At 48.0% G+C, this 13,308-nt stretch overlaps 1 protein-coding gene across 3 annotated transcripts in view; it reads left to right on the plus strand.

Annotated features, from left to right (window-relative positions):
* The first annotated feature begins 848 nt into the window (after positions 1–848).
* LOC139365191 (axin-2-like) overlaps positions 849–13,308 on the plus strand; it is a 23,835-nt gene continuing 11,375 nt past the window's right edge. For all 3 annotated transcript variants that reach the window (XM_071102647.1, XM_071102648.1, XM_071102649.1), the window contains exons 1-4: positions 849–877; positions 2,311–3,245; positions 8,060–8,191; positions 13,254–13,308. The exon at positions 13,254–13,308 is cut by the window's right edge and continues 48 nt beyond it. In XM_071102647.1, coding sequence (XP_070958748.1) covers positions 2,422–3,245; positions 8,060–8,191; positions 13,254–13,308 — 1,011 coding nt within the window. In that variant the 5' untranslated portion in view covers positions 849–877; positions 2,311–2,421. The remainder of the gene's footprint in view (positions 878–2,310; positions 3,246–8,059; positions 8,192–13,253) is intronic.

Here is a 13,308-nt window from a genome sequence, read left to right on the forward strand (position 1 = left end):
CCTTTACCCAACCTGGCCACTTGAAGGAGATGTGGAAAATGTGCTGCTGAGATGTATGTCATACATGCATTTCAACTGCACATGGCATATATGGATTGTCGTTTTATTTGATAATTTGGCATTCTAGGATTACCCTGGGGAAATTGTATACCAGATTAGATAGCCAACACAACGGTGTCTTTTGCGCATCCCAAAGATAGAAATGGGTTAATCAGGAAACTATTCGAGTCTTTAAAAGAAAAGAGGCCTGTGTCTTTAAAGTTTATGTAGCAACAGAGGGATTGCAGGGATAATGCTATTGGGGCGGCAGATCTGTTACTTCTGACGTTCCAAAGCCTCAGGGAGTTGGCTCAAGAGTTCTTGTCTTTGATAAGGTCCTAGAAACTTTGTTGTAACTTTGTGATCTGTAAAATCGCCAGTAAAAATTATTAGAATGTTTTTAGTTTTTTTCACCGCGGCCATCAATTCACCAGCCTCTGAAAACATGAAAAGATAAAGGATGAATATGTGTTGGTGAATTTGAATGCGCTGTGTTCTTTTTGAAAGGGAAAGGGGGAGTATTGTTTTCTATGTTGCTTCCGGGACTAGGCTGTCGGTTCCTTACTTTGAAGTGCGCTGTTTTACGCGGAGCCCAGAACGTATTGGAATAGCCTACAGGAGAGACCTACGGTATGGCATGGCAGACTGAAACATTTGCAAAGAAAAGGGGGAAACTAAGCAGGATTTTTTCCCCCCTGGAAAACTACATTTTTCTTTCTGCAGCTAACACGAAAAAAATCGGACTGTGAAGGGGTCTGTCGTGGAATCGACTATTGTGGATTATTTTCTGTGGATAAAAAAACGCATACTTTTGGAAGACCGAACTCGTGGATCGATGGTAAGTTACAAGAGTGTGTTCCTCGCGCTGGCCCCATTGGAGTTCCTTTGATGTTCTGTTGACTTTCTTTGAAGTAATGTGGCTGTATGCAATTAACTTAGTTTGCTGGATACAGAGCTCAAACAACTATCATTTGGTGTGTTGTGCGATTACGTTTCGTTGTGATAAGTATTTGGGCACTTTATCTAAACTTTGATACGCTTTTTAGAGGACTATTCATCACGATATAAGTATTTGGAATTCCTCCCCCCGTGAGATCTGAATACTTTTCTGTGTGGTTGGATGAAGCAATGTAGCCTATTTTACCCACTAAAGATAGAAGAGCGTTATGGAATTAGGTAGTTGCACATGTATATTATTTCTGGTGCAGAATATAAACGGCGATGTAGGCTAATGAGGATCTCGATTCGGCCGATTTATGGATTGAGGTGATTTATTCGCTTTCGCCGCAAAGCAAGTGTTACAACTTCGAAAGGTGATATTGTTACAGCTTCTGATCGGAGAATACAGTGTAGCGTTTAGCAGCCATCGGTTGTCGGCTCTGCTTCCATGTCTGTAGCCTGTTTCTCGTGGACCGTAGCTTGCTTCTCGGAGGCCTTTAAAAATGTGTTTATCAATTTGTGGTTCATGATGTTGGTAGAACAGGAATCAGAGAACCCGCCTATCATTTTTTACCTTGGTTAGCCTACTTCAAAAGGCAAGTTCAGTTCAAAATCAACGCTCTCCATCCCGTTTTCAAAACATGTCCTGTAGCCTAGTTTAGTAACGTTAGTCTGTTTCTTGGATATGTTTAGGGTTGTGTAATCTATTCCATTTGGACCGTTTGGCTGTTTTGTGACGCGAATGATGAGAAAATAGTGAGCGGAAAGTGGCGTCATGCCTCGTTGTGGGTTGGTGTCTGTTGCTCGGTGGTGTACTGGACATGTGCTGCGGCGTGTTCAGGATCAGATTGGGCTTGATGGCCAGCTAATTGTTGAGGTGTTCACGAGAACACCGGCTCACAGATGGCGATCTTCGGTATGCTATTGTGTACAAATGTCTCTCTCTTGCACTTGTGTTGTATTCCATCTAGTCTGCTTGATATTTCCGCACAGAACATGTTTCTGTGGTCTTGGATTTATCATTTTCCTATGTAGTTAATGAAGTGGAGCGAGATGATGGGAACATCATCTGTTCTATGAGTTTATGCTAAACCGTGTGATGTTAATGATCACTTTCAACACCAACATTGGCTAAGGAAGGTATGTCAGTGAGCACCCAAATAAAATCTGAGTATTTATGTAAATCTGCCGCACCTCCTCTCTCTCTCTCTCTCTCTCTCTCTCTCTCTCTCTCTCAAAGTCTGTAAAGGTTCTGAAAATACTTCTACTGCATGTATGCCTTTGAAGTTTGTGGTGGATCTGAGTTTGATTAGATCAATACTTCTGTTTCAGAGAGAAGACTGGCAGAGAAGCTCCCCGGCTGACTATAGAGAGTGAGGAGATTGTTGTAGCGCTCTGAGGCGAACAACGCACAGGATTTCTGTTGCTGCTGCCTTCGGAGCCATGAGCAGAGCGCTTATATCGGACCATATCGCCAATAGCTTCCGAGAAGATGCTCCCCGTCCCCCGGTCCCGGGGGAGGAGGGCGAGGTGCTGCCGTGCTACCCCGGCAAACTCGCCATGATGAGACCCCAGGGTACCGCGGTCAAAGCGCTTTTGCTCGCGCCTCCCGGTTACATTGCGAAGAGGAACGAGGATGGACTTGGGGAACCCGAGGGGAGCGCGTCACCGGATTCGCCGCTAGCCCGGTGGACCAAGTCGTTGCATTCTCTTCTTGGGGACCAAGACGGTGCTCATCTTTTTAGGACATTCCTGGAGCGCGAGAAATGCGTCGACACTTTAGACTTTTGGTTCGCCTGTAATGGTTTCAGGCAGATGGACCTCAAGGATACCAAAACGCTGCGAGTCGCCAAAGCTATTTACAAGCGCTATATTGACACCAGCAGCATAGTTGCCAAGCAGCTCAAGCCTGCGACCAAAACCTTCATTCGGGATAATATTAAGAAGCAACAGATTGATTTGGCTATGTTCGACCAGGCACAGACTGAGATCCAGACCAGCATGGAGGAGAGCCCCTACCAGATGTTCTTGACCTCGGACATTTACCTCGAGTATGTGAGGAGCGGGGGCGAGAACCCTGCTCATGTGAACCCTAACGGGATAGGTAGCCTGAAGCTGGTGTGTGGGTACCTGCCCACCCTGAATGAGGAAGAGGAGTGGAGTTGTAATGATTTCAAAGCCAAAGCGCTGGCTTCTGTGGTTGGACTTTCTGCCCAGGCGCTGAGGGCAACAGTGTCTATGAGGACAGTGATGGAGAAGGGGTACAGGTAAGACGCGGGTCCCTTCCTATTTCACGTACTATAGCCAACTATTAGGGAAATGTTGGGGAATGCAGTGACTAGCCTAGCGTCAATGGCTCTTTGTAAGTCATGGATAATAACTAGGATATAACATATACTGTCTCAAAATAGACAGTTTCCAGATGCGTTTTCATCTCACCTTGCTTTTTAGCTTTGTTTGAGAGATACTTTACACACACACTCCCCCTCTTGCTCTCTCTCTCTCTCCCTAGCTCTCTCTCTCTCTCCCTAGCTCTCTCTCTCTCTCCCTAGCTCTCTCTCTCTCTCTCTCTCTCTCTCTCTCCCATCTAGCTCTCTCTCTCTCTCTCTCTCCCATCTAGCTCTCTCTCTCTCTCTCTCTCTCTCTCTCCCATCTATCTATCTCTCTCTCTCTCTCTCTCTCCCGTCTAGCTCTCTCTCTCTCTCTCTCTCCCATCTAGCTCTCTCTCTCTCTCTCTCCCATCTAGCTCTCTCTCTCTCTCTCTCCCATCTAGCTCTCTCTCTCTCTCTCTCCATCTAGCTCTCTCTCTCTCTCTCCCATCTATCTCTCTCTCTCTCCCATCTAGCTCTCTCTCTCTCTCTCTCTCTCTCCCATCTAGCTCTCTCTCTCTCACCCTCTCTGCCCCATCAAGCGCTCTCTCTCTCTCTCTCTCTCTCTCTCTCTCCCATCTAGCTCTCTCTCTCTCTCTCTCTCTCTCCCATCTAGCTCTCTCTCTCTCTCTCTCTCCCATCTAGCTCTCTCTCTCTCTCTCTCTCCCATCTAGCTCTCTCTCTCTCTCTCTCCCATCTATCTCTCTCTCTCTCCCATCTAGCTCTCTCTCTCTCTCTCTCTCTCTCTCTCTCCCATCTAGCTCTCTCTCTCTCACCCTCTCTGCCCCATCAAGCGCTCTCTCTCTCTCTCTCTCTCTCTCTCTCTCTCTCTCTCTCTCTAGCTCTCTCTCTCTCTCCCATCTAGCTCTCTCTCTCTCCCATCTAGCTCTCTCTCTCTCTCTCCCATCTAGCTCTCTCTCTCTCTCTCCCATCTAGCTCTCTCTCTCTCTCTCCCATCTAGCTCTCTCTCTCTCTCTCCCATCTAGCTCTCTCTCTCTCTCCCCCATCTAGCTCTCTCTCTCTCTCCCATCTAGCTCCTCTCTCTCTCTCCCCATCTAGCTCTCTCTCTCTCTCTCCCATCTAGCTCTCTCGCTCTCTCTCCCATCTAGCTCTCTCGCTCTCTCTCTCTCCCATCTAGCTCTCTCGCTCTCTCTCTCTCCCATCTAGCTCTCTCGCTCTCTCTCTCTCCCATCTAGCTCTCTCTCTCTCTCTCTCCCATCTAGCTCTCTCTCTCTCTCTCTCTCCCATCTAGCCCCCTACTCTCTCTCTCTCCCATCTAGCCCCCTACTCTCTCTCTCTCCCATCTAGCTCTCTCTCTCTGTCTCTCTGTCTCTCTCTGTCTCTGTGTGTGTGTGTAGTATATAAATGGTGTTCTCTAGACAGAGTGCAGCCCTCTGCTGGCTTGCCTCAGTTTCCGGAGCTTTGAAATAGTTCAGCAGATAGAGGGATCGCCTTCCAGGGGAAGTTAACAGAGCACGCCTGGCCTTGGCCCCAGCCTGTCAGCCAATAATACATGATGCCACTACTCTGCTATGCTGTGCCTCAGCCACACACGGCTTTGGCCATTTCTAAGGATAGGGATACATCTCCTTGTATCTCAAACATGACAAATAGTAGGCTAGTCATTTTGAAATGTTCAGAGCCACTTCAGAGCAGTGGTTCGGTTTCACTTATCTGGACTTCATGGTCATATGTGTATGTAATATCTATTCTATACATGTCAGATGTTCAGTGGGTGACAAGGGAGTGGTGTTTTGCAGAATGTAGACCACGTAGCTACAGGTGAATATTTATTCATATCATCATACCTCAGTTGTATCCTCCCCTTACTGCTCCTATATAAACAGATTGTATTTGCCTTATCTTAATGGGAGTGAAATATGACAACTTGCTAATGTGCTAATCCAACAAGCCATTCACTTGCTGGTCTGTATATGGATGAGGGACCCGAATCAGCTGATGAGGCCCAACCCAAGGCCAGCTGGTTGTCATGAATCAATGGCCATTGACTTGTCAGGCGAACCACTTAAGTTTAACATTTCTAAAGAGGGAGTCTATCAGGCTTTAGAGCCCTGGTGCCAGACTGGTGTTTGGCCTGCAGGGAGGGGAATTGGGCAACTTCTTAGTGGTTTTGGCTGGATTTTGGCTCTGCTTGGGCTAGAAAGTGTCAATAGAATCAACACACTATAGGGGTGGGACCAGGAAGAACTTGTGTTGACAACCCAGTCTGCCCCATAGGAGGATTGAGAAGGACATGGGTTCGTGTCCCAGTGAGGCTTCAGTTCAGACCGATCTCCATTATTCCATCACCTGGTTAGGTGTTGTTTTGAATCAGACTGGTGTCCCTGACTCCCCATCTAGCTGCTTTCCTCTCCCTGGTATGTGGAACTCATTTCTTCTCCCTGAATCAGATTATTCTCAAAAACCACCGAGCAGCGACAGCAGACTCATTCTCTCGTTCAATGTTTTTTAAAACCCCCAATCTCTCCCTCGCTCTCTTTTCACCCTCTCTCTCACTTGTTTACTGTGATTCTCCTCTGATTTCCCCTTCTCCTTTTTTCTCTCCTCTTTCTTCCCCACTTTTATCTCTTCCCTTAGAAAACACTGGGATGTGGGGACTAGATGTACTTTAGAGGGATATCGAGCGGAAAGGAAGGACAGAAAGGGGTTGTGGGGACTGGGAGGAGGTGGGTGGGGGGGTCTCTTCCTGAAAGAAAGCAAAATAATGAATGGGGGGGTGAGAGAGGGAGAGAGAGATGTGAGGCCAGCTGTGCTAAATACCTGCGTGTTTGCAAGCCCCTCTGAAGGTCAGGTTGGAGCTGGGGCCTATGGCTTTAGTCATGCTGGGCGCCTCTCTCTCTTCCTCTCCAGCTCTCTGGCTCTCGCCTGCCAGTGGGCTGCTCATAAAGAAGAGGCCCTGCTTCCCCCTTTTCTCTGCTCTCCTTTCTTTCCTTTCCCTACACACTCTCACACTTCCTCTTTTTTCTTCTCCCTCTCTTACCTGGCTGTGAGCTCAGGTTCTCTCTCTCCCTCTTTCTCCTCTTCTCTCATTCCCCCCTTTCTTAGTTTCCTCTGCTTGGGTAGGAATGCATCACAGCAGGAGGTGATGGGCTGTGAAGCAAGAGTTTTATTTTTATTGTTTATTTCACTTTTGTTTATCTATTTCACTTGCTTTGGCAATGTAAACATAGATTTCCCATGCCAATACGGTGAGAGACAGCTAGAGGGATTGGTCAGTTTTAGGGCCAGTTTGACTCTGATCGGTAACCTAGTGGTTAGAGAGTTGGGCCAGTAACCGAAACTTGCTGGATTGAATCCCAGAGCTGACAAGGTAAAAATCTGTCATTCTGCCCCTGAGCAAGGCAGTTAACCCACTGTTCCCCGGGCACCGAAGACGTGGATATTGGGTTAAATGGGGAAGACAAATTCCAGTTGAAGTCATTCAGTTGACTAGGTATCCCCCCCCCCAGGGAGAGAGAACCCTGTCACATTCCTCAGGCCCTGGAGTGTGGTTGAACTCCAAGTCATTACTGTCTGAGACACACACCACACTAGTGTTGTCGCGACACCACAATCACCATACTAGTGTTGTCACGATACCACTATCACCATACTAGTGTTGTCACGATACCACTATCACCATACTAGTGTTGTCACGATACCACTATCACCATACTAGTGTTGTCACGATACCACTATCACCATACTATTGTTGTCGCGATACCACTATCACCATACTAGTGCTGTCACGATACCACTATCACCATACTAGTGCTGTCACGATACCACTATCACCATACTAGTGCTGTCACGATACCACTATCACCATACTAGTGTTGTCACGATACCACTATCACCATACTAGTGTTGTCACGATACCACTGTCACCATACTAGGAATCAAAGAAAACAAAACATGAAGTGGACATAATTTCTTGAGGAAAACGGTCCTAATGTTGGAAAAAAACTGCCTTATGTTGTCACCGAGAGTCACATTAGTTTTGTTTGGGCAAGCTATAGTATATATCTTACAAAAGTAGGTTTTGAAGGACCTTTAGATTTTAAGTCGTCTTCGGCTTCGTCTTCTTTTTTTGCCAAGGAAAATCTGGTATAGTAGTATCACAACACTAATGTCGTGACAACACATTCTCACACACATTCTCTCTCTTTCACTCACTCACACACACACACACACACACACACACACACACACACACACACACACACACACACACACACACAGACACACACAGACACACACAGACACACACAGACACAGACACAGACACAGACACAGACACAGACACAGACACACACACACAGACACAGACACACACACACACGCGCACGCACACACACACACAGACACACACACACACACAGACACACACACACAGACACACACACACACAGACACACACAGACACACGCACATGCACACGCACACAGACACACACACAGACACACACACAGACACACACACACACACACGCAGACACAGACGCACACACACGCACACACACAAAGGGAGTAGTTTCAAGTTGGCAGCATAGGTCCACAAATATCTACAACCCAGTTTCTCTTATTTCACAAGAAGAGAAATAAGCGCCCTATGGCCTTAGCTGTGGTCTAAACAGATGAAAGGTACTAGTGTATATCTGATATATTGCTACCTGACACACGTATTTAAACTGCATTGTCCTTTGTGTGTAGGTCCCACAGGCGAGGGGACCCGGTCAACCCGTACCATGTGGGCTCATTTGCCCCAGCCACCAGCACCAACGACAGCGAGGTGTCCAGCGACGCCACGACAGACGACTCCATGTCCATGACAGACAGCAGTGTGTAAGTAGAGGGTCATGTTTTAAATGGTGTGTTTTCTGAGGGAAAGGACTGGAGCCTCTCTGGTCTGGAGTATACTGATGGTTACTATCGTGAGAAGAGTGTCATGTTTGGGAACGTTCTGGGAAAGAGTTTTGATTCAGAGCCTCTTAGCTGAACCTGAACAGTTCTCCGGTTCTAGGCCTCGGTACAGCTCACCTGGAATCTCGCACTGTCAGGAATAGGGAACCCTCTTGAGACCACCAATCTACACACACACACAGCCCTGCTAGTGGATGGGAGAGTAGGAGCCCCCCCACACACACACAGCCCTGCTAGTGGATGGGAGAGTAGGAGCCCCCCCCACACACACACAGCCCTGCTAGTGGATGGGAGAGTAGGAGCCCCCCCCCCACACACACAGCCCTGCTAGTGGATGGGAGAGTAGGAGCCCCCCCCCCACACACACACAGCCCTGCTAGTGGATGGGAGAGTAGGAGCCCCCCACACACACACACAGCCCTGCTAGTAGATGGGAGAGTAGGAGCCCCCCCACACACACACAGCCCTGCTAGTGGATGGGAGAGTAGGAGCCCCCCCCCACACACACACAGCCCTGCTAGTGGATGGGAGAGTAGGAGCCCCCCCCACACACACACAGCCCTGCTAGTGGATGGGAGAGTAGGAGCCCCCCACACACACACACACAGCCCTGCTAGTGGATGGGAGAGTAGGAGCCCCCCCCACGTGAAATAAGCCTGACTGTTCCTCCTGACACCTCAGAGGCCTACTGGCCAGAGTAGAACCAGACCAGGGACAGGATGGCCTGTAGACCTCATCCCCAGGCCCTAGCCTTGGCTCTAACCATTAGGCTACACCCCCGTTTAGCCCCCCCTTGGGCCCTAGACCCCAGCCTTACAATGCATGCTCCAGCCCCATTCCCTAGTACAGTATGTTTGTAGTCTGATTTAGAGGAGAAGTGTTGCCATGGTGGGAGAGATGAAGTCTTCGAGTCATGGCTGTAGTTTCTCATGACACATGGCCGTAATCAGAGACATGAGAGAAAGCAATACATTTCATGAGCTCATTTTTCTCTGCTTCATATAAAGTCAATGAACTAAGTAGACCAGACCCAGCTGCTAATGCATTGGTGCCTATGGTAGAGCCACCCCTTAAGTAGACTGGAACTGGGGAACATTTTCCCCGATGGTAAACAGCCTTTATAGGATATCTCCATTCATCACCTGTCTTTGACAGTAATGTAGTCTTAAAGTCAGCTCTTCAGGATGATCTTGGGCCTTTGGATCACATGACACTTATCACTGGAATTGCTAACTCGCAAACTGTCGTTCCTATGAATCACGACCTAGCTAAAGAATCCTGTCTGAAATCGAAATAACTTTATTTTACAGCCAAGGGAGTGGTTTAGAAGGTTTACTAGAGTATAGCAGTTATAAAGAGTTTATGATACGAGTCTGTAACTTTCTGACTGCCTGACCAGTGACCATCTAGACAGGCATAATCAAAGCACCGGTATAGAGCCCTAGATAGTACAGGCCTAGTATCCTGCACCGTACTGACTCTTTGATAGTACAGGCCTAGTATCCTGCGCCGTACTGACTCTTTGATAGTACAGGCCTAGTATCCTGTGCCGTACTCTGACTCTTTGATAGTACAGGCCTAGTATCCTGCGCCGTACTCTGACTCTTTGATAGTACAGGCCTAGTATCCTGCGCCGTACTCTGACTCTTTGATAGTACAGGCCTAGTATCCTGCGCCGTACTTTGACTCTTTGATAGTACAGGCCTAGTATCCTGCGCCGTACTTTGACTCTTTGATAGTACAGGCCTAGAATCCTGCGCCGTACTCTGACTCTTTGATAGTACAGGCCTAGTATCCTGCGCCGTACTCTGACTCTTTGATAGTACAGGCCTAGTATCCTGCGCCGTACTGACTCTTTGATAGTACAGGCCTAGTATCCTGCGCCGTACTCTGACTCTTTGATAGTACAGGCCTAGTATCCTGCGCCGTACTCTGACTCTTTGATAGTACAGGCCTAGTATCCTGCGCCGTACTCTGACTCTTTGATAGTACAGGCCTAGTATCCTGCGCCGTACTCTGACTCTTTGATAGTACAGGCCTAGTATCCTGCGCCGTACTTTGACTCTTTGATAGTACAGGCCTAGTATCCTGCGCCGTACTCTGACTCTTTGATAGTACAGGCCTAGTATCCTGCGCCGTACTGACTCTTTGATAGTACAGGCCTAGTAACAGCGACAGACGAAAGCCTCCAAAGCCACACACACGCTTCCTGGTTGTTGTTTTTTTACTCAGCTCATTTAAGATTAGAATATCTCTGTCTTTATGACTGTTGAAAAGGCTGGGCGGCACACCAAACATGTCTCATTTCTAGATAAAGAAAATAAAAGGGGGGGGTTATATCTTATTTATGGATTTGCTTGGACGCTGGGGAATGCAGCTGCGCAGACTTCAAACATTACCTTATCTCACAAACCAGCTTTTTGATGTGGGGAGATCAGAGGCAGGCTTGCCAAATGAAGACTGGAGCGGTTCGACGAGGGGAGGGGGGCAATGCGCATGACTGGGATTTCAAAGCTTTCAAAGCAACAGTGAGACAAGTGGCGGTCGGGTGCACTACTGGCTAGGCTGGGTCACTGAGACACTGATGTTTTATAGGGCAGGGCTCGCCTGGCCCGGGAGAGAAACACTGGGTTTTGCTCTTGGTTGTTTGGTGTGAACGAAGTACCTTAAGGCAATACTAGATCAGACAGAGTTGTATTTTGACTATGTCAGCCATAGGCTGTGGATTGTCCCGGCGTGATGGGCCCTATACTATGATTGGATTGTCCTGGCGTGATGGGCCCTATACTATGATTGGATTGTCCAGGCGTGATGGGCCCTATACTATGATTGGATTGTCCAGGCGTGATGGGCCCTATACTATGATTGGATTGTCCAGGCGTGATGGGCCCTATACTATGATTGGATTGTCCAGGCGTGATGGGCCCTATACTATGATTGGATTGTCCAGGCGTGATGGGCCCTATACTATGATTGGATTGTCCAGGCGTGATGGGCCCTATACTATGATTGGATTGTCCAGGCGTGATGGGCCCTATACTATGATTGGATTGTCCTGGTGTGATGGGCCCTATACTATGATTGGATTGTCCCGGCGTGATGGGCCCTATACTATGATTGGATTGTCCATGGCGTGATGGGCCCTATACTATGATTGGATTGTCCAGGCGTGATGGGCCCTATACTATGATTGGATTGTCCAGGCGTGATGGGCCCTATACTATGATTGGATTGTCCTGGCGTGATGGGCCCTATACTATGATTGGATTGTCCTGGTGTGATGGGCCCTATACTATGATTGGATTGTCCTGGCGTGATGGGCCCTATACTATGATTGGATTGTCCTGGCGTGATGGGCCCTATACTATGATTGGATTGTCCTGGCGTGATGGGCCCTATACTATGATTGGATTGTCCCGGCGTGATGGGCCCTATACTATGATTGGATTGTCCTGGTGTGATGGGCCCTATACTATGATTGGATTGTCCAGGTGTGATGGGCCCTATACTATGATTGGATTGTCCAGGTGTGATGGGCCCTATACTATGATTGGATTGTCCTGGTGTGATGGGCCCTATACTATGATTGGATTGTCCTGGCGTGATGGGCCCTATACTATGATTGGATTGTCCTGGCGTGATGGGCCCTATACTATGATTGGATTGTCCCGGTGTGATGGGCCCGGTGTGATGGGCCCTATACTATGATTGGATTGTCCTGGCGTGATGGGCCCTATACTATGATTGGATTGTCCAGGCGTGATGGGCCCTATACTATGATTGGATTGTCCAGGCGTGATGGGCCCTATACTATGATTGGATTGTCCAGGCGTGATGGGCCCTATACTATGATTGGATTGTCCAGGTGTGATGGGCCCTATACTATGATTGGATTGTCCTGGTGTGATGGGCCCTATACTATGATTGGATTGTCCTGGCGTGATGGGCCCTATACTATGATTGGATTGTCCTGGCGTGATGGGCCCTATACTATGATTGGATTGTCCCGGTGTGATGGGCCCTATACTATGATTGGATTGTCCTGGCGTGATGGGCCCTATACTATGATTGGATTGTCCTGGCGTAATGGGCCCTATACTATGATTGGATTGTCCTGGCGTGATGGGCCCTATACTATGATTGGATTGTCCTGGCGGTGTGATGGGCCCTATACTATGATTGGATTGTCCTGGCGTGATGGGCCCTATACTATGATTGGATTGTCCAGGTGTGATGGGCCCTATACTATGATTGGATTGTCCCGGTGTGATGGGCCCTATACTATGATTGGATTGTCCCTGGGGCCCTATACTATGATTGTGATGGGCCCTATACTATGATTGGATTGCCCGGTGGCGTGATGGGCCCTATACTATGATTGCAGAATGTATATGGCGGGTGATCTGAGAGATGTTTTATTAGCCTCCATGTTATGATCATTCTCTCTGTAGGACTGACACTTTGATCAGTGGGTTTGTGTGTTAACCTTCCAAACAGTATAGTTTGCTTCTAGACTAGTCTTTTCAGTGGGATTCCAGGGCAAGTCAATGGCAGGATGCTAATGCTAACTTTGTGTATACTGCTGGTGATGAATGCTAACAGCTAAAGCCTGGCACAGCTCTCAGGGCTGAGTGATCCTTTCTGGGCTCAGTTAAAAGGAAGTGCAGGGATGTGTGGTGAAGTGCCCACTGCTCAGGGAGCCATGGCTGGAGATGAGTGTCAGTTTTAGGGCAGATGAAATCCCCTATTCTGTCAGACACACTGACCTGAGACCTAGCAGAAACCCTATCCAATGTTCACCTCTTGTTCACTACACCTCAGATTCAGAATTGACCTGAAATATATTGTATTTTTTTATCTGGGTTAAATGGGGGGTGATTGAAATAGCTATTAGGTGACCAATGAGCTGCTTCCTGGTTGGGTGTGTGTATTGCTGTGTCTGATTGGCTGTTTGACCTGTGTATCCTGTGCGTTTCCCTGACAGAGAAGGCATCCCTCCCTACAAGCTGGGCTCCAAGAAGCACATGCAGAGAGAGATG

This window comes from Oncorhynchus clarkii, chromosome 13, assembly GCF_045791955.1.
Source record: "Oncorhynchus clarkii lewisi isolate Uvic-CL-2024 chromosome 13, UVic_Ocla_1.0, whole genome shotgun sequence".
Taxonomy (NCBI): Eukaryota; Metazoa; Chordata; class Actinopteri; order Salmoniformes; family Salmonidae; genus Oncorhynchus; species Oncorhynchus clarkii.